Genomic DNA, 20,978 nt, shown 5'->3' on the forward strand with positions numbered 1-20,978 from the left:
TGTGACATTGCCACTTTTACATTGAAAAATCCCCCTGACTTCTCTTTTCCTCAGATCTGTGTGCCAATGTCAGTGGAATTTGAGGAGCTCCTGAAGGCTCGAGAGAATCCAAGTGAAGAGGCACAGAGTAAGTGGAGTTCAGCATTGCTCTCCGGCTCCACGGGGCCCTAGAGAAGTTGGTAGCCAGTTATTTTTGCTGGTTTTCCCTTTACTGATTTCTCGCTGAGATTGATATCCTGAGCTGGCCATGAACAAAATACATGTCCATTTGTGCTAGGGTAGCTTGAATTCAGTGGCCTGGAAAGCTGAGGTGTGTTCACTCCGTGAGCAGAGAGGAGGACATGGGGGTAAAGGGTAGCCTCCTGGAACTGGGAGTGAAGCAGTCCATCTGAAAAGTCGTACAAGCAAGTGAGCTGCAGTGGCATTGGCCTTTTCTGATTCCTTCAGATTTGGTGGAGTTCACGGATGAAGAGGGATACGGTCGCTACCTGGACCTCCATGACTGTTACCTCAAGTACATTAACCTGAAGGCGTCTGAGGTAAGGCCTGCGGGCGCTGAGGTTCTGCTTCTGGAGCAGAGGTCAGGACTGTGGGAACACTGGACGCCTCACGTTACAGTGGCTTAGAAACAGCAAAGCGGCGGCCTGCTTTCTGGAATGAAGCAGCATTCAGAATGAAAGATTTCTACAATAATTTCTACACACTAAGTGTATTTATTTTTTAATACAGAAAACATTGTTTTCTTTGTAAAACTAAACTTTTCATAAACTCAGAAATACATATCACATTCTTGAATGAAGCACACACAATACTAGTGATAGGCACACATGATACTAAGTGCGTGGAAAATACAGCAGCATGATCTCTGCTGGCAGAGGGCTATTTAATGTCTTTTTTTTTACTATTAATTTATTTGAAAGGCAGAGTTACTGACAGAGTTCTGCCACCTTATGGTTCACTCCCCAAATGGCTGCAATGGCCAGAGCTGGGCCGATCTCAAGCCAGCAGCCAGGAGCTTCTTTAGGTCTCCCACGTGGGTGCAGGAGCCCAAGCACTTGGGCCATCTTCTGCTTTCCCAGGCCATAGCAGAGAGCTGGATGAGAAGTGGAGCAGCTGGGACTTGAAATGCAGCCATATGGGATGCTGGCAGTGCAGGTGGTGGTTTTACCCACTACGCCACAGCACCAGCCCGTTTAATGTCTTTTCTAAAAGATATTTTAAAATTACTCATGCAAACAGATGATTACTATGACCATCTCAGTTCACAAGAAGGTATATAAGTTTACTTCAAATAATTTGTGGAAAATGGAATTAAAAGAAAGGTTATTTTGGGATAAAATTTTTTGTGATCCATACATAGGAGTATGATTAAGTTCCTCCCTCAAGAAATTCTGAGGAAATGTCCCCACAGTGCGTGACAACTTTAAGTTCTGTGATGGCAGACCCTGTCTTGTTATCTTCTGCATCCCCCATGCTTGGCACAAAGATGCTCAATGAGTGCATGAATGAACAAGTAGTACCTTTCAGCACCTTATTTTAGGATGTAGTGGTTGTTAAAGTCTTCAGCCAAGATTCTGGCGTGCAGTGTTCCAAAAATTCCCCTTTTCAGATCATTAACTTGATCTTGACATTGTAGAGTTGTGGTGTGTCTGCTGGCCTTCCACTGAGTCCAGTGGAAATATCTCTAATATTGGGGACTGATCCATGGTGGAGGTAGGGGGGAGACTGAAATAGCCAACTCTTGTTACTTTCTTAGAAAGTACTCAATTTTGATCTCACTTACTGAAGATTACATCAGTTTGATGCAAATGCTTAATTGAATCTCTTTCCATTTTCCCCCTCTTTGCAGAAGCTGGATTATATCACATACCTGTCTATTTTTGACCAGTTATTTGACATTCCTAAAGAAAGGAAGAATGCGGAGTATAAGAGGTAAGCGTTAGTAGCTGCCAGGGCTCTAGTTGATTGTATTAGAAGATACTGTGAAGGTTCAAGGGAAGCGTTCTGAATTCTGCTGGAAAGGCAAACGTGAATGGTTTCCAGATTTATTGCAGGTTAGGGTTGTAAATGATACAGTTTTAAAGAATTTGTGGTACACTGACTTTGGGCAAGCATGTGTCTGTGGGCACATCCGATTTCACGCCCGTACTGTTGTTGATTTTGTCTTATTGTAGAAGGAAGTCTCTCACTCAGAAACTTCGGTTTTTGGAGTTTAGAGAAGAAAAATTTCTCAGATTGTGGCTTAAGTGAGGGGCCTGGGTCTGCTGTATAAATGAAAAGTTACATTTATGCTAATTATGCCACCGCTTAGTGAGCCTGCATCCTTAGCTCCCTGTGTTTTTCTTTTTACCTGCAATCTTTTCTGTAAGAGTTAATTAAGACTTTAGTGCTTGACATTATGTCACAAGGATGAAAGCAGGTAGGAAAAATCAATCAAAATGATACGGTGGGGGAACGTCAATTGTAAACTTAAAAATGAGTTATTACTTTAGTAACTAGCACTATTAGAATTGTAAGTATACTACAGAGAGCATAGCGATGTATTGAAAACAGAACCGTTTGCTGTCTGTGGTGTCAGGTATCTGGAGATGCTGCTTGAGTACCTTCAGGATTACACAGATCGCGTGAAGCCCCTCCAAGATCAGAATGAACTCTTTGGAAAGATTCAGACTGAGTTTGAGAAGAAGTGGGAGAATGGTACCTTTCCTGGTTGGCCGGTGAGCTCCAGTGGGGTTTGGGTTTATTTTCCTTTAATCTTGAGTGTCTGCTTAGGGCAGGAGTGGGGAAAATCCAGCCCATGGGCTGTATGAGGCCCACAAAATCATTTGATCTGGCCCTGCCAAGGCAGCAGTGGGTGGAACTTGAAGTTCTATAACAGGCTAATTTTTAAGTTGATGATTTTGGATGGCTTGAGAATGATGTTATAAATATCCAGATGGCTCTTGGCAGAAAAAGTATTCCCTACCTCCACCCAGGGCATTAGGATGTTGTTGGTATCAGTTGTGGCCGTGAGGCGTTGTTCCTACCAGGTGTGCTCGGTTTGCTCTGTGTACGTTGGAACAAGGTTTGTCAGGGCCCATTTGCCGTTGACTGAGCCCTGCTGACCAAAGTTCATTTAAATTATGTGATGATGATCGGTGTTTTCACTCCTGGGGATGTTGCCTGATCCATCAGGGAGAAAATGTACCTTCTGTTTTTTTCTGTGCTCGTGTAAAAACTCACTCCTTATTTATAAATGTGTATAAAAAAGGGACCCACCAACACCTTTTAATGTAAACAGCTCCCTTACTCTGGTCCTAAACCTGGATCTTCACAAACATCATTGTTCTTGCCAGAAAGAGACAAGCAGCGCACTGACCCATGCTGGGGCCCATCTTGACCTGTCTGCATTCTCCTCCTGGGAGGTAGGTTTTTGTCAGCAGCATCTCTGATCTGTCCATCTTTGAAAACAGCCACACACTCTCCTGCTTTAATGCCATGGACGCGTTATCTTAGGGCACCATTTTCTGGGACCAGGTGTTAACAGAGAATGTGGAAAGAGAAAAATAAATTCACAGCTTTGAAAGTAATTTTTTTTCTCCCCAGAAACCTTTATTTAGGGAATATAAACCTCATGCATTTCCTAAGTACAACTTTAGGAACGTAGTGATTCTTCCCAGAATACTCACCCTCCCATCCACACACCCACCCCACTTCCTTCTCACTCTCCTATTCCCATTCTTATTTTCCACTAAGATCTATTTTCAGTTAACTTTATACACGTACGATTAACTCTTAGTATAGAGTTTAATGAATAGTATGAAAAAAATGTTCCTCAGCAGTTGACAAGGGCTGTTCAAAGTCATTGTATCTCAAGGTGTCAATTTCACTTCTATAGATTACCTTTTAGGTGCTCTGTTAGTTATCAGGGAGCACATACAGTATTTGTCCTATTGGACTGGCTTATTTCACTAAGTATGATGTATTCTAGTTTCATCCATTTTGTTGCAAACAAGATTCCCTTTTTTTTTTTTAACCACTGTGTAGTACTCCAAGGTGTACATATCCCATAATTTCTTTATCCATTCTTCAGTTGATGGACATTTGGGTTGATTTCACATCTTAGCTATCGTGAATTATGCTGCAATCATTTTTTTTTTTTAATTTTAAGATTTACTTATTTACTTGAAGTTATGGTGAGGGAGGGAGAGACAGAGAACTCATCCATGTGCTGGTTCACTTCCCAAATGATCACAACAGCTGGGTCTGGGCCAGGCTGAAGCCAGGAGATTTTTCTGGGTCTCCCACATGGGCCCAGGCACTTGGGGGATCTTCCGCTGCTTTCCCAGGCACATTAGCAGGGAGCTGGATTGGAAGTGGTGCAGCCAGGACTTGAATCAGCACCCATATGGGATGACAGCATTGCAGGCGGTGGCTTAACCTGCTACACCACAGTGCCAGCCCCAAAAAGGACTAATTCTAACTACATTAGGTTGTGGTGGAAGGAATGGAACACTACCAGATGGTTCTGTCTGGACATGACCACAGAGTCAGTCTTGTGGAGGCTTTGCACTTCCTCAAGGAGATTGACTCTGGGCTGCGTGGCCCTGCCAACTTCAGGAGCACCCACACACCAGCTTTCGTTTGTTGTTGCCCAAAATCTAGTTCTGTGTTACTGGAACCTGTCTCTCTCATTTATGCAGGAGCTGGCCTCCTTGGGTCTGGACAGACTGAAATCTGCCCTCTTAGCTTTAGGCCTGAAATGTGGTGGGTAAGAGAATGACTTTTCTATCAAAACTCCTACTTAGTGTGCACATGTTTACGTGATTTTCTAAGTATTTTTTGTATATTTTCCCATCATCACTTACTGTAAAAACAAGCAAGCATGTATGGTATGAAGTAACCCTGTAATACTTTGTTCCTCCTGTCTCTAGAACTCTCGAAGAGCGAGCCCAGAGGCTGTTTAGCACCAAAGGAAAGTCCCTGGAGTCCCTTGACACCTCTCTCTTCGCCAAAAATCCCAAGTCAAAGGGCACCAAGCGGTGAGTGGCTAAATGGCGCCTTTGCGTGTGAATTTTTTTTTTTTATTATTTATTTATTTTTTATTTTTTTGACAGGCAGAGTGGACAGTGAGAGAGAGAGAGACAGAGAGAAAGGTCTTCCTTTGCTGTTGGTTCACCCTCCAATGGCCACCGCTGCCGGCGCTCTGTGGCCGGCACACCGCGCTGATCCGATGGCAGGAGCCAGGTACTTATCCTGGTCTCCCATGGGGTGCGCCCAAGCACTTGGGCCATCCTCCACTGCACTTCCCTGGCCACAACAGAGAGCTGGCCTGGAAGAGGGGCAACCAGGAAAGAATCCGGCGCCCCTACCGGGACTAGAACCCGGTGTACCGGTGCCGCAAGGCGGAGGATTAGCCTAGTGAGCCGCAGTGCCGGCTCACATGTGGATTTTAAATTTTATTCTCATGCAGAATTTTTGCAATGGATTTCAAAGCCTGTTTCATTACTTTAATTGGCTTATGGAGATCCATTGTGCTCTTTATCTCTGCTATTGGCAGAGAACTGCCACTGTTGGTAGAAACCAAGTGTAATCTATACTCCCGTAATTGAGAGCACTGAAGTTTGATGTTGAACTAGTGTTATCTGAATAGGTTTTGAAGGCTATAAGACTGAATAAGTTCAAAAATATGTTTCTAGGTTTATTTGTTTATAGATTAACTTTTCTATTTGAAAAGCAGAGTGACAAGAAGAGACAGAGAAAGAGATGTTCTTTCTGCTGACTCAGTCCCCACATGGCCACAACTGTTAGGCCAGGCTGAAGCCAGGACCTTGCAACTCCATCCAGGTCTTCCACGTGGGTGGCAGGGAACCAAGCACTTGGGCCGTCTTCTGCTGCTTTCCCACACTCATTAGCATGGAGCTGGATTGGAAGTAGAGCAGCCAGAACTCGAACCACTGCTCTGATACAGGATGCCTAATGTGGTACACTACAGTGCTGGCCCCTCTAAATAGTTTATTTTTACAAAGACAGTTGAGCTACAGGGTTTTTTGTTTTTTGAGAGCCAGAGAGAGAGAACTCGCACTTGCTGGTTCACTACCCAGCTGCCTGCAAAGACTAGGGGAGCAACACCAGGAGCTGGGAACTGAATCTGGATCTCCTGCATGAGTGACAGGAACTTAGGTCACCATCGCTCTCTCCTAGGGTCTCTGTCAGTAAGAAGTACAGTTGGGAGCTGATAGGCAAACCCAGGCACTCTGGTATAGGATGCTAGTATCCCAAAAAGCATCTTCGTTGATGGACCAGATGCCCACCCTAGGATATTTTAATTCTCACGGCAACCCTGAAAAGCAGTGTTACAGTGATTTCTCATTTTTGGCAGATAAGGATTCAAGGATAGTTGTGGAGTCTGTCCACTGCCTCACAGTAGCCAAGTAGCAGAGTCGTTGCCGCAGAGCACACTCTTCTACGCCTCGTTCATTTGTACGTTAGAATAGTGGGAACTTCAGTGGTCTTGGAAGGACTCTCACCTTCTAGAGGAGGTCCAATTCCAAGAACTAACCTTGGGGCCGGCACTGTGGTGTAGCCGGTAAAGCAGCCACCTGCAGTGCCAGCATCCCATATGGGTGTGGATCTGCGCAGCTCCGGCCGTTGCAGCCAACTGGGGAGTGAACCAGCGGATGGAAGACCTTTCTCTCTCTCTTTCTCTCTCTCTCTCCCTCCTCCCCTCCCTCCCTCCTTTTCTCCGCCTCTCCTCTCTCTGTGTAACTCTGACTTTCAAATAAATAAATAAATATTTTAAAAAAAAAAACCCTCAATGTTCCTGTGAGGGAGTCCAGAGGTGAACAGTGCGCTCTCACAGTGTAAGATTTCTCATGTGCTTCTAATTTTTAATATAGCTGTGAATGGATATTCCCAGTTAAAGAGAGTAAAGCATTGAATGAAAGAACCCTTGAGTGATACCAGTTTTTCTTGTTCTCAGAGACACTGAGAGGAACAAAGACATTGCTTTCCTGGAAGCGCAGATCTATGAATATGTTGAAATCCTTGGGGTGAGTAACTGACTCTGGAGAGTTGTAAATCTACAAAGTATAGGATGTTTTTTTCAGATTTTTTCAGATTCGGAAGGGGATGCTATTAAACTGATTGAGAACAAAGTAGGGTTCTTGGGGTCCTTGGCGCTTCAGAAAGTTCTATTCTGCTGTCAGGTGATATCCCCAAGGTTGATCCATTCTTGCAAGGCTCTGGCTCGAGCGTAGACTCCCCTCTCAGTGTGGCCTCCAGAATCACACCAGTGAGCCAGCAAATAGGTCCTCAGAGGCAGGTGACAGAAAGGCTGCTCACGGCAGTAGCGTTTCAGATGTGACTCACCGTGAGGAGGCTTAGTGACAAATTCAGAAGACTGTGACAAACTTGGGCCAGAAAATTAGTGGTACAGCACTCCTCCGTGTTTGGGGTTTGTTGTGTGTGTGTGTGTGTGTGTGTGTGGACAGGCAGAGTGGACAGTGAGAGAGAGAGAGACAGAGAGAAAGGTCTTCCTTTGCCGTTGGTTCACCCTCCAATGGCCGCCACGGCCGGCGTGCTGTGACCAGCGCACCGTGCTGGTCCGAAGGCAGGAGCCAGGTACTTATCCTGGTCTCCCATGGGGTGCAGGGCCCAAGGACTTGGGCCATCCTCCACTGCACTCCGTGGCCACAACAGAGAGCTGGCCTGGAAGAGGGGCAACCGGGAAAGAACCTGGCGCCCCTATCAGGACTAGAACCCGGTGTGCCGGCGCTGCTAGGTGGAGGATTAGCCTATTGAGCCGCGGCGCCAGCTTAGGGTTTGTTTTTGTTTGTTTGGTTTTTGTTTTTTATTTTTTTAGTCTTTGAAGAAGCTAAAGGGTGGGTAGGAGGAGATAGAAAAAGTCCTGGTGTGACCAAGATTCTTATTTCAGAGACAAAGTAGGGAAAGGAATAGGAGGAAAATACAAGGGTACTACAAAAGATCCGTGGGAAAATGACATGAAAAATAAGTTTATTTTGGCGCATAGAAATTTTGAAATCCATGCATGGGGGTAGACATTGTGGTGCCATGAATTAAGCCCTGACTTGGGATGCCCACATCCCATACCAGAGTGTCTGGTTCAAGTCTCAGCCACCCCACCTTTCTGATCTTCTGATTAGCTTCTAGCTAAAGTACCTGGGAGGCAGCAGATGATGGTCCAAGTACTTGGGTTCCTGCCCCCCATATGAGAGTCCTGAATGAAGTTTCTGGCTCCTGGCTTTAGCCTTGGCCCCCCCTTGGCTGTTGTGGGCATTTGGGGAATGAGCCTGCAGATGGAAGAGCTCTTTCTCTTTGTCTTCCTCTCTGTCATTCTTTCAGATAAATAAATCCTTTAAAAAAATCCATGCATAGGACATGGTACAGGGGCAGGAGAATAAAGAGTGTGGAGTTGAAAAAAAAAATCCATGCATAGTTTTATTCAAACTATTCATTTTCCATGACCTTTGTAAAATAGATTTTTATATATATTTGAGAGGGAGACAGACCTCCCATCTGCTGATTCATTCCTTAGATGCCCACAGTGCCTGGCCCAGGCCAAAGCTAGGAACTGAGTCCTAATCTCTCATGTGGGTGGCAGGAACCCTATCACTTGTTGAGCCTCATCGCTGCCTCTCAAGGTGCATATAAACAGGAAGCTATAGTCAGGAATTAAGCCAGGACTTGAACCCAGGCACTCCAGTGTGGCTTCTTAAATGGGGACCTAAGTACTAGGCCAAACATCTTCCCCTCCATAATAAGCTTTTTGAAGACCCTTTGTATATGTGGCTTTCAAATGTTTTTACACCAAAATGAACTTCCTGCTTTAATTCTATTTTCCATGGATTTTTTGAAGCACCTTAATAGCTGCCTTTCTGGGAAGAGAAGGTGTAAGAGAGGGTGCAGCACTTGTCTGGAGCAAGTACTCGGTGTCTGGGAGTCCTCCAGAAGACCAGCCGTTCTGCTGCGTTCTGCTGCGTGCGCTTTGTGCAGCTTTCAGCTGCTCACATGGCCTTGCTTTTCTTTTCTTTTGTTGTTGTTGTGTTTTTTTGTTTTTTTTTTTTTTAAGATTTATTTATTTATTTGAAAGGCAGAGTTACACAGAGAGAGAAGGATAGGCAGAGAGAGAGAGAGAGATCTTCCATCCGCTGGTTCACTCCTCAATTGGCCGCGACGGCTGGAGCTGCGCCGATCCAAAGCCAGGAGCTGGGAACTTCTTCCGGGTCTCCCACGCGGGTGCAGGGGCCCAAGCAGTTGGGCCATCCTCTGCCATAGCAGAGAGCTGGATCAGAAGTGGAGCGGCCGAGTCTCAAACCGGTGCCCATATGGGATCCTGGCGCTTCAAGCAGGGCGTTAACCCACTGCACCACAGCGCTGGCCCCAGGGCCTCTCTATAGTAAGTGAATGGCTTTGGCTGGGATAACTTGTTCAGCTGTCAGACAGTTTTGTTCTGCCCTTGTTTGAGGACCAGCCGTATAATAGCTATAGAATTAGTCACCTTTGGTTTTATTACGACTGCTGTCATTGAAAGGCTAGCCAGACGTGTGTAGAGCATACACATTGGCCCGGTATACTGGACTGTGCTGTTGTGAGCAGCAGTCTACATTGCCAGTCCCCTGAAGTGGCACAGAGGCCATCCTGCCCTTCCCAGAAGGTGTACTCACAGCTCCGTCCCTCCTTTGAGCTCACTTTACGTTCCCTCCAGGAGGTGGCACCATTCTCTGTAATTCCAGCAGAATGATTTCCAGAGGTTACTCTCCTAGGAACTAATAAGGTTTTTTGCCATTATTTCACCATTTATTATTATGTCAGTTTCCAAGCATTACACTAAATTTTTGAATACAGTTATATAACTATGACACAGCTTCCCCTTGAAAAATCCACTTTGTGTTTGGGGAGATTAGTAGCAGTATGATGTGGTACAACTGAAGTTGAGTTTGCTTGCTAAGTAGAAAGAGGAAAAATGTTTCAGGTAAAGGAAGCAGCAAACACAGTGGTCAACACTGTGAGAGGAAATGATATGTTTAGGACATGAGAAGTTCAGTGTAAAGTCTGCCTTGTGAGGGAAGGAGTGATCAGAGAAGAATCCGGAGAGTTATAATGGAAATTTGGCTTTTGTCCTGGAAACAATAGGAAGCTGCAACACTCAGGCTAATGTTGCTGGACTGAAATACCTCACACAAGCTACTGACCATGGAATGAGGTTTATTTTGGCTCTTGGTCTGGAGGTTCACGTCCAAGATGGGGTGGCCCCATTGATAGGGCATCTGGTAAAGGTGGCCAAATGCCTGCAGAGAAGGGATCACCCGGCAAGCCAGGAAGCAGAGAACCAACCGCTGGGCCTAACTCAGGCTTTTGTAGCTACCTGTCTCGTGAAAGTTACTTTCCAAAGGCATACCCCCAAGGACCTAAAGACCTCCCAGGAAGGAGGCCTAGCATCTAAACACCATAATTGGATTCCACACTGTTAGTACCATTAACTTTCTTTCTTTCTTTCTCTCTCTCTTTTTTTTAAAGATTTATTTATTTATTTATTTGAAAGTCAGAGTTAGAGAGAGAGAGGTCTTTCATCTGCTGGTTCATTCCCCAGTTGGCCGCAATAGCCAGAGCTGCACTGTTTCGAAGCCAGGAGCTTCTTTTGGGTCTCCCATGTGGATGTAGGGCCCCAAGGCTTTGGGCCATCTTCCACTGCTTTCCCAGGCCATAGCAGAGAGCTGGATCAGAAGTGGAGCAGCCGTGTCTCAAACCAGCGCCCATATGGGATGTTGGCCCCAGCATTAACTTTCTATTTGGGGACTTAAGTGACTGCATGAGTTCAGGAACCAAATCATTCAAACTATAGTACCCAGTAAACCTTCTTTAAGCAGGAGAATACACCATTAGGTTTGGTTTTTAGCAGGTGAATCTGGCAGCAAAATGGAAACTACGCTAGAATGGGAAATTTGGCAAATTAGAAAGAGATCACTTGGTGAGGGCACAACATCGGGAAGGAGGAAGAAACACTGGTTCAGGAAGTATTTTAGAGGCACAGGAGCTGAGATCTAGTTCTCTGTTGTTCTGGGCGAATCTGCAGTCCCATGAGTAATGAGGCAAAAGATGTAAAGCTTCGGACATTTCCCTTTGTAATCAGGTCAGGCTATTCTATACGAAAGAGCCTTCTTCTTGGAACTGAGGAGTCAGCAGGGGTCAGAAGATAGGAAGTTTCCCTTCTGTGTGACTGCCCTCTAACTGTAAGTGATGGGCCTCTTTCAGGAACAGCGACAGCTTACTCATGAGAATGTGCAGCGCAAGCAGGCAAGGACAGGAGAAGAGCGAGAGGAGGAGGAGGAGGAACAGATCAGTGAGAGCGAGAGTGAGGATGAAGAGAATGAGATCATTTACAACCCCAAAAACCTGCCGCTTGGCTGGGATGGCAAAGTAAGTTCCCACACCACCTCTGCCTGTTTAGAACAGGTGCAGGCCTTAGTACACTAACAATGTTTCCTATTTTCTTTTAGCCCATTCCATACTGGCTGTATAAGCTTCATGGCCTAAATATCAACTACAACTGCGAGATCTGCGGAAACTACACCTACCGAGGGCCCAAGGCCTTCCAGCGGCACTTTGCTGTAAGGAGCTCAGTCATTTCTCTTGGAAACTGAAGTGAAAATTCGAGACTTTTAGAAGGAGGATTAGAGCAGCATGAGAGGAGCACCAGGGTCTAGAGCTAACCAGAAGAGGAAAAGGATGGGTTTAGCTCATTGCATTTGACCTTTGGCAGCAGTGCCAGCTTTTTGGTGTTTGTTTGTTTGAAGATTTATTTATTTGAAGAGCAGAGAGTGAGTGAGTGAGATCGTGCATCATCTGCTTCACTCCCCAAATGGCCACAACTGCTGGAGCTGGACCAATTTGAAACCAGGATACAGGAGCTTCTTCTGGGTCTCCTACATGGGTACAGGGGCCCAAGCTCTTGGGCCATCTTCTGCTGCTTTCCCAGGCCATTAGCAGGGAGCTGGATCAGAAGTGGAACAGCTGGGACTTGAACCAGCACCCATATGGGATGCTGGTGTGGCAGGCGAAGGCTTAGACTACCACGCCACAGTGCTGGCCCTGCCAAGCCGTTCTTGAGACAAGTCATTATCTGGGTGGTACTCTAGTAAGTGGGCTCATACTTGTCTTGTTTCTGTCTTCAGTTATTAGTACTTGGAAGGTAATTGTACAGAATGGAAAAGACTTATGCTAGACAAAGGATGAGGAGTTATATAAACTCCTATCTCAGACACGCATATTGCTAATTGATCCTGGATCTTCTTGGCTGAGCCCCTAAGTAGGCTCTGAATCTTTCTCAACACTATGCATTTACCATCCCTGAGCCAAAACTCATTGCATCAGTGTCTCTCCTTGCTCCTGCATGATAAACAGCCCTACTTGCTTAGATGGAGACGGTGCTGACCTGCCACCATAACCTTCACTCATGTGGGTGCTGGAGATCACTGATGCCAAGTCAGATCCTCCCACAGCCTGGGAGGTAACTGGTTGCAGTCGTGGTCTTGACCAGAGATCGTAAGACTACTTGACAAGTTCTGGGTTTTGTGGAGCAGCCCAGTGAGTCAGACAGTGCAGTGCTGCTCTGAAATATCACTGCTGTCGGTCACACCCACGTGTTTACAGACATGAAATGCAAGGGTGGTGCTGCCATAAGTGGACTCTTTTTTGCAAAGGGTCGGGTTGGGATTTATAAGTAGAGTAGTGTTAGTGCTACAGCACTAACAGTTAGTGCTCTTTGTTGAGCTGTTCCTGTGTCACATTGTCCTTTTGCTTTTCTCAGGAATGGCGTCATGCTCATGGTATGAGGTGTTTGGGCATCCCGAACACTGCCCACTTTGCTAATGTGACACAGATTGAAGATGCTGTCTCCTGTAAGTAAACTTTGTTTACCGTGCCCTAGGCCAGACCGAGTGGCCACTCCTACTCCTACTCAGATGTAGCCTTCTCCAAGGACAGTAGGTTGTGGATATGAAAAAGCTAGAATAGTCATATAATAGCTGCAGTTTTGAGGGGCTGGTTAGTCAGTAGTACTGATTGTTTCTTCCTTGAGAAAGGTCCCATGCATATAAAATGGGACTTTTTAACCTGAGTCTGTGAGCTCCCTTCTGTGTAAAGTTTCAAGAAATTGGTCATATGTGTATTTTTCTGAATATATTTTAATATGTTAAGAGCCAGTGATAACAAAGGAAAAAGTAGAACTGACATCAGTAAACTTACTTCTGAGATGACAGGGTGGATCCACAGAAACATGATATTTCTGTTTTGGGGACTGGTGTGTTTCACTAAGCTTAATGGTCTCCATTGGCAACCATTTTGTTGTAAAAGACAGGATTTCGTTCTTTTATGGCTGAGCAGTATTCCATCATGGGATACATACTACCATTTTCTTTGTCCCATTATTAGTTGATTGACATCTGGGTTGATTCTTAGCTATTGTGAACTGAGCTGCTATATAACCATGGAGTACAGACAACTCTTTCATATGCTGATTTCATTTACTTTGGGTAAATTCCCAGGAGTGGGATGGCTGGGTCATATGGTAGATCTGTTTTCAGATTTCTGAGGAATCGCGATACTGTTTTCCACAATGGCTATACAAGTTTACATACCCCCAGCAGTGTACTGGGGTATGCCTTTTTGCACATCCTTGCCAGCATTTGTTATTTTTTGATTATTAGATGATAGCCATTCTAACGGGTGAGGTGAAACCTTATTGTGGTTTTTATTTGCATTTCCCTGATGGCTAGTGATCCTGAGCATCTTTGCATGTATCTGTTGACCATTTTATCCTTTGAAAAATACCTGCTCAGGGGCCGGCGCCATGGCTCACTTGGTTAATCCTCCACCTGCGGCGCCGGCATCCCGTATGGACGCCGGGTTCTAGTCCCGGTTGCTCCTCTTCCAGTCCAGCTCTCTGCTGTGGCCCGGGAAGGCGGTGGAGGATGGCCCAGGTGCTTGGGCACCTGCACCCATGTGGGAGACCAGGAGGAAGATCCTGGCTCCTGGCTCCAGATCTACTAGCAGTTATTACTTATTAAAATTTATTTGGTTGAGTAATGTATAGGTGATACATCATTATGGTCTCAAAAACTGTAGTTCTTATTTCTTATACTCGCAATGATTCAGTAGGTTTTATTTTGTGTTTAACCTCTCTATAAGTGTTCCTTCCATCTCGTTTATTAAAAGACGTTTTTCTGCTTTCAGATTCCTATCATTTCTTGTGATCTTTACCTTAGGACTTGGTCAGTGGATTCTTTCAAATTCTTTTTACATTTTGATGAGTTCTGCAAGTTTAAATGACATTACACAGGTGAAGTATTTACAGCTTTGCCTGACAAAACATGGTGTGCACTTCAGAGTTTAGTATTATATTATAAGCTCCCAGTTATCAAGTGCCTACTGTGTGCCGGGAAAGTTGTTCACTTAGTTTTTAGAACAACCAGGAAGGTAGAAAGTTCCACATTTTCAGAAGAGGAAAGTTGAGGTCCACAGAAGTTAGGCAACTTTTCCAAGTTTACATGGTTTGTAAGTGGAACACAGGACTAGACCCTATCTGCCCCAAGATAGTCGTCTTTTTCCATAGTGCTACACTACCTTCACATAAATCTCATCAAGGAGAATTTTTTTTAATGATTGATCATTAAAGGTGATTTAAAAAAGAAACTTGATATATTCTCATTAGCTATTTAGAAGTTTTTGGAGGAAAAAAGAATGTAATATTATGGGCAGGGTCATGATTTTTCCATTATTTGTATTTGAAGAATTTATTCCCTTATTCAACTGTTAGTCAATTTCTCTCTCTCCCCCTCCATCCCTCCCTCCCTCCCTCCCCCCCTCCTTCTCCCCTTCTCTGTCTCTCTCTCTAATATTTATTTATTTGAGAGGCAGAGTCACAGACAGAAAGGGAGAGACAGAGACAAAGGACTTCCATCCACTGGTTCACTCCCCAAATGGCTACAACGGCCTGAGCTGCACTGATGAGGAGCCAGGAGCTCCTTCTGAGTCTCCCACGTGGATGCAGGGGCCCAAGGACTTGGGCCATTTTCTGCTGCTTTCCCAGGCTGTTGCAGAGAGCTGGATCGGGAGAGGAACAGCACAGTCTCGAACTGTCGCCCATATGGGATGCTGGCGCTTCAGGTCCGATCTTGGCCTGTCCAAAGCAAGGAGCTTCTTTCCAATCTCCCACATGGGTGTAAGGCTGCGAGCATTTGGGCTGTCTTCTGCTGCTGTCCCAGGTGCATTAGCAGGGAGCTGGATGGGAAGTGGTGCAGCCAGGACACAAACTGGCACCCATATGGGATGCTGGTGCCATAGGTGGAGGTTTAACCACAGGCCTCAGCCCTGACCCCCTCTCTCTGCTGTTCAGATAAAATGAAATAAGTAAATAAATGTCTTAAAATAAATAGATGATTCCTACTTTGTGGAGCTTGTGGGAGGCCCTAAGCAGAGAGCTAGATCAGAAGAGGAGCAGCTGGGACTAGAACCAGCACCCATATGGGATGTCGGTGCCACAGGCAGAGAAGTTGCCCACTGTGCCACAGAGCTGGCCCCAGACATGGACATCTTAATCTTAACCTCTTAGACCAAGTGCCAGTCCCTTCAGTATTAGTACTGCTCTGGATTGGATTCCAGTGTGGGCTAGACAAAGAATGTGACAGAGTCTTGCCTAATGAATTCTGTGGTTCTTCCTGGTGTGCATATAATCTTCACCAGAAGATCTCAGCTATTTTAAAACAATTTTGATTATTTCTTCACCCTTCTTAGTCTTCAACTTTCTTTATATGGTATTTCTTCTAATCTTACCAAGTCCAGATTATTCTACTTGATGAGAAATGTAGAAACTGGAAGGAAGTGTAGTTCTCCTTTCTTGCTATCATCTCTTGATTGTCATCTTCCTTAACTAGAAGTGGGCCTGTCTTATCTACTTCTTACAGCCATTTGTTCTAAGAATTCACCTTCCTGGCACCATTTTTGAGATTCAAGTTGTTCTTTCCTTGATTTTTATATCTGTTTTTTCTTGTGTACATGTCTGATCACTCCCCCTGAATTCCCCTGAAGCTATGATGGTTTTAGTATATGGCCTTGTTTTTTTTGTTTGTTTTTTTAAGATTTATTTATTTATTTGAAAGACAGAGAGAGAGGTCTTCTATCAACTGGTTCACTCTGTAGGTGGCCGCAGTGGCTGGAGCTGGGCTGATCCAAAGCCAGGAGCCAGGAGCTTCTTCCTGGTCTCCCACGTGGATGCAGGGGCCCAAGGACTTGGGCCATCTTCTACTGCTTTCCCAGGCCATAGCAGAGAGCTGGATTGGAAATGGAGCAGCCAGGACTTGAACCAGCGCCCATATGGGGTGCCGGCACTGCAGGTGGCAGCTTTATCCACTATGCCACAGCACCGGCCCCATTATATGTCCTTACTTTTTTATCTCATGTCTTCACATGAAAAGTATGTTAAGTGGTCATATTTCTCTTTCTTTCCTTCCTTCCCTTCCTTCACTTCCCTCCCCATCCTCCTCTCCCCTCCCCTCCCTCCCTCCCTTCCTTCCTTCCTTCCTTCCTTCCTTCCTTCCTTCCTTCCCTCCCTCCCTTCCCTTCCTTCTCTCTCCCTCTCTCTCTTTCTGTCTCTCTTTCTGTCTTTGTTTCTTATAAGGAGCTACTGGGGCTTTGCCTGGCCAAAGCTAGAGTTAGGAACTCCTCCTGGGTTTCCCACATGGGTGGCAGAGGCCCAGCTGTTTGAGCCATCATCAGCTGCCTCCCAGGGTGCGCATTAGCAGGAAGCTGGAGTTAGGAGCAGAGATAGTTGAATTCAGCCACTCTGATATTGGATGTAGGAGTCCCAACTGGCACGCCTCTCCCTCTCTCTCTCTCTCTCTCTCTCTCTCTTTTAAGAGATTTATTTATTTGAAAGGCAGAGTTAGAGAGAGAGAGGTCTTTCATTCTCTGGTTCACTCTCCAGATGGCCACAGTGGCCAGAGCTGTGCTGATCTGAAGCCAGGAGCTTCTTTTGGGTCACCCATGCAGGTACAGGGGTCCAAGGCCTCAGGCCATCCTCTGCTGCTTTCCCAGGCTCATTAGCAGGGACTTAGATTGGGATTGGAGCAGCCAGGACTCGAACTGGTACCCATACGGGATGCTGGCACTGCAGACAGCAGTTTTACCTGCTACTCCACAGCATCAGCCCCCCAACTGATATCTTAGCCAGGCAGCTAAACACCCTCCCCACTGGCAGGATTTTTTAATCATTATTTTTCAGACTCCTTGGCCATGATATTAAACTTAACCTTTTATAACCCACTGATGATTTTAAAATATATGCAGTAGACTTTAAACACATTTGACATATCTGGAGTTCATTTCCTCTTCTATAATGAACTTAGAAAACAGTTTGCTTTCTCTGAAAATCCTCATAAGGTTGTTTTACATTAACTTCTTCCTTTGAGAATATTAGTTCTCTCTCTCTCTCTCTCTCTCTTTTTTTTTTTTTTTTTTTTTGCCTTTTTTTTTTTAAGATTTATTTATTTATTTGAGAGGTTGAGTTACAGACAGTGAGAGGGAGAGACAGAGAGAAAGGTCTTCCATCCACTGGTTCACTCCCCAAATGGCCACAGGGGCCAGGAGCTTCTTCAGGGTCTCCCACATGAATGCAGAGGCCCAAGGAATTGGGCCATCTTCTGTTTTCCCAGGCAACAGCAGACAGCTGGATGGGAAGAGGAGCAGCTGGTTCTATAACCGGTGCTCATATGGGATGCTGGCACTGCAGGCAGAGGATTACCTGCACCACAGCTCCGGCCCCAGTTCTCTTTTTTTTTTTTTTTTTTTTTTGACAGGCGGAGTGGACAGTGAGAGAGAGAGAGACAGAGAGAAAGGTCTTCCTTTTGCTGTTGGTTCACCCTCCAATGGCCGCCACGGCTGGCACGCTGCAGCTGGCACACCGCGCTGATCTGAAGGCAGGAGCCAGGTGCTTCTCCTGGTCTCCCATGGGGTGCAGGGCCCAAGCACTTGGGCCATCCTCCATTGCCTTCCTGGGCCACAGCAGAGAGCTGGCCTGGAAGAGGGGCAACCGGGACAGAATCCGGTGCCCCGACCGGGACTAGAACCTGGTGTGCCGGCGCTGCTAGGTAGAGGATTAGCCTAGTGAGCCGCGGCACTGGCCAGTTCTCTGTTCTTAAAGTTGTCTTTGGTTATATTTGATGCACTTTTCTTTTACAGCAAATCTCAATAATACATTTTGCAATGGAAGGGATTTTATTTTGTCTGTAGATGGTTCAAACCAAAATTCCAGCTTGGCCTAGGCATGAGTCTCGAAGGCAGAGTCATCCGGAGGAATCCCAGGGGTGGGGAGTGTTGTATCACGCAGTCCTGATTGCTGGTCATTTCTCATCCTTAGTGTGGGCCAAGCTGAAACTACAGAAGGCTTCAGAGCGATGGCAGCCTGACACCGAGGTGGGTGCTGATGTGGGCAGTGGGGATAGTGTCGAGTGACAGAGTTCCCAAGCCATGTAGAAGCGAGGTGAAAGGCGGTCTCGGAGCTATCGCTGTAGCAATAAGAATCAGACGTTAGAGCCCCTCCGAGGGAAGTATCTGCATGGGGTGAGGATGTGTCCCTGTTGATCTTGAGGTAGTCTTCCCAAGAACATTCCAGAGATGAGGAAGTGTGAAGGTACTTCCTTAAGCTTGTAGAAAAATCAGATTGAAAGGTGATGCGTATTTCCTATGAACTTCTCCCTGTGTGTGAGGCCTAGTAGTGACACCCCAAGTTCCACAGGCTCCAGTGGTTTCCAGTATTTTGTTGTTGTTGTTGTTGTTAACAACAAAGCCTTTTCTAGCTGTAATGTAGAATTCTGGTGAATAAAATGTGCATAGGACAGAACGTGTGTAGAATAAAGCAGCACGGCTCTGAAGTGGGGAGACTGAGCCGCCTTGGCCTCCCTTTCAAGCCCTGCAGCTCATTCATTACACACAGTGGCTGCTGGAGGACAGGAGGGCTTACTTTTCTTCTGGAACCCCAGCTGAGACTACAGAGTAGTGCCCGTCACGGTTTGTGCCATGGAATCAGGCCAGGGAGCACGCAGGTACCCCGAGATTGTGCCAGACATTTCTGCTAGGGGGAGTAGCTAACAGTGTCCCCCTTCCCTTTTTAGGAAGAATATGAAGACTCCAGTGGGAATGTTGTGAATAAGAAGACGTATGAGGATCTGAAAAGACAAGGACTGCTCTAGTGTCCAGGGCTGCAGCTCAGCTCCTGGGCTTGCCCAGACGTCCCGGAGATGTGCTTTTTCTATTTCTCCCAGCCCAACGCTCTTAAAGACTCTGCTCCAAAACGGTCTGGTTGCCAAGCATGCATCATGTCGAAACAAGGCATGCTGGCAGGTTGCAGGGTTGAGATGTGTTTTATCTTTGTTTTATATTAAAAAAGGTTCTGTAGTAAAATAAAACCAGCCCTTGTTCTGAATGTGTCTTTTAAGTTAAACTTAAGTTTAGCTAGGTCCTTTAGTTCATAATGCCTTCCTGCCTATTTTTCACTAACATTAAGAGTTAATGAGCACCTGTTAGGCTGTATCGTGTTAGGTAAATCCGGCCTAATGTCTTCCCCAGCTGCCCTTGCTGCCGCTTCCCAAATGAGCATCACCCTAAGATGACCCTACTTTTAGTCAAATCAGCCGTTGGTGAACATGCTAGGGGAGGGTGTGGAGGCTGAGCCAGAGCCACTTCTAAGAACTAAGTGAGGCACCGAGAAAGGAGTGGGCTGCTCTGGAATGGACGTGCAGCCCTGCTCCTTCCCCTGCCTCAGGAGCCTGATGTGCGGTGGGACAAGGCCTGGCAGTGCTTGTTCAGAACGGAGGTCTCTGGTGAGCCTGTCTGCCTGTTTCTTCTTCAGGATCCCTGTGTGACCGGAGAAGAGCCTGGTACTGTGTTCTCTAAGCCCAGATAGCCACGGTCTTGGGTGAAGTCGAGCAGCTGGTCCAGGATTTGAATCTGAAGGCCAGGGCCTGCTCCAGAACAGGACTTTTCTCCGGAGGCCCCCCTTCTCCCTCAGCACTCAGACTACCAGTGTGCACTGTTAACCTGTCTCCTTTAAAAACCCCCCACTGTGGAGCTGGCTGCATCCCTCACACTGATCCACTGCCCTAGTCTCCGTGGTCTGTGGTATCGGAAGCCCACCCTGTAGCGCTTCACCCTGGGTTGGTGTTTTTCCTTCCGAGTTGCTTGCAACCCTTTTGTTGGACAGCCTCCCCAGGAGCTGAGCTTCTGAAGCAGGGTGAGGGGATAATTAAACCTGATTGAGACAGCTAGAAACCGATTACCGAAAACTGGCCCAAGGTGCAAGGAGACCATGCCCTCTGGGAAGACTGAAAGCTGTGGGAATGGGAGGAGAGCCCCTCCTGCCTTCTTGGAACAGTAGCAGCATGGGGCCTCCCAGGCAATGCACCTGCTGCCTGTCCACAGCCCCCTCTTAGGAGTGGTACCTAGGACTCAGGGGTTGGTAGGATGTCTTTACAGTATGTAGGGGAAGTGGGACCCGGTCCTGAGTTTTCCCACCACCCCTGCCCAGGTGTCTGCCACCATCCTGTGAAATGCGTGCCAGAGTGGCCCGAGAGGGGGTCTGGGGCTTGCCTGTTTCAGCCAAAGTTGCTTTTGTTTGTTTGCTATTCATTCAAAAATTTTTTGGTACTTTCCCGTGTGCCAGGCATAGACATATTTGCATATCTTTTTTTTTTTTTTTTTTTTTGACAGAGTGGACAGTGAGAGAGAGAGACAGAGAGAAAGGTCTTCCTTTTGCTGTTGGTTCACCCTCCAATGGCCGCTGCGGCCAGCGCTGTGGCTGGCACACCGCCCCGATCCAAAGGCAGGAGCCAGGTACTTATCCTGGTCTCCCATGGGGTGTAGGGCCCAAGGACTTGGGCCATCCTCCACTGCACTCCCTGGCCACAGCAGAGAGCTGGCCTGGAAGA

General features: G+C 46.3%; 1 protein-coding gene and 1 long non-coding RNA gene across 2 annotated transcripts in view; one reads left to right on the top strand and one right to left on the bottom strand.

Annotated features, from left to right (window-relative positions):
• SF3A3 (splicing factor 3a subunit 3) overlaps window positions 1-19,460 on the top strand; it is a 24,146-nt gene extending 4,686 nt beyond the window's left edge. The window contains exons 5-17 of the mRNA XM_002720688.6: window positions 55-127; window positions 448-539; window positions 1,850-1,932; window positions 2,579-2,717; window positions 3,336-3,404; window positions 4,683-4,750; window positions 4,914-5,021; window positions 6,962-7,031; window positions 11,254-11,418; window positions 11,499-11,609; window positions 12,809-12,899; window positions 18,413-18,468; window positions 19,167-19,460. Of these exons, the coding sequence (XP_002720734.1) occupies window positions 55-127; window positions 448-539; window positions 1,850-1,932; window positions 2,579-2,717; window positions 3,336-3,404; window positions 4,683-4,750; window positions 4,914-5,021; window positions 6,962-7,031; window positions 11,254-11,418; window positions 11,499-11,609; window positions 12,809-12,899; window positions 18,413-18,468; window positions 19,167-19,244 (1,203 nt within the window). The 3' untranslated portion in view covers window positions 19,245-19,460. The remainder of the gene's footprint in view (window positions 1-54; window positions 128-447; window positions 540-1,849; window positions 1,933-2,578; window positions 2,718-3,335; window positions 3,405-4,682; window positions 4,751-4,913; window positions 5,022-6,961; window positions 7,032-11,253; window positions 11,419-11,498; window positions 11,610-12,808; window positions 12,900-18,412; window positions 18,469-19,166) is intronic.
• The window catches only part of LOC138850677 (uncharacterized), a 10,521-nt gene continuing 7,794 nt past the window's right edge, over window positions 18,252-20,978 (bottom strand). The window contains exon 3 of the long non-coding RNA XR_011390771.2: window positions 18,252-18,560. This is a non-coding gene — a long non-coding RNA (uncharacterized LOC138850677). The remainder of the gene's footprint in view (window positions 18,561-20,978) is intronic.

Source organism: Oryctolagus cuniculus, chromosome 7, assembly GCF_051225735.1.
Source record: "Oryctolagus cuniculus isolate XC-2025 breed Fujian yellow rabbit chromosome 7, ASM5122573v1, whole genome shotgun sequence".
Lineage (NCBI taxonomy): Eukaryota > Metazoa > Chordata > Mammalia > Lagomorpha > Leporidae > Oryctolagus > Oryctolagus cuniculus.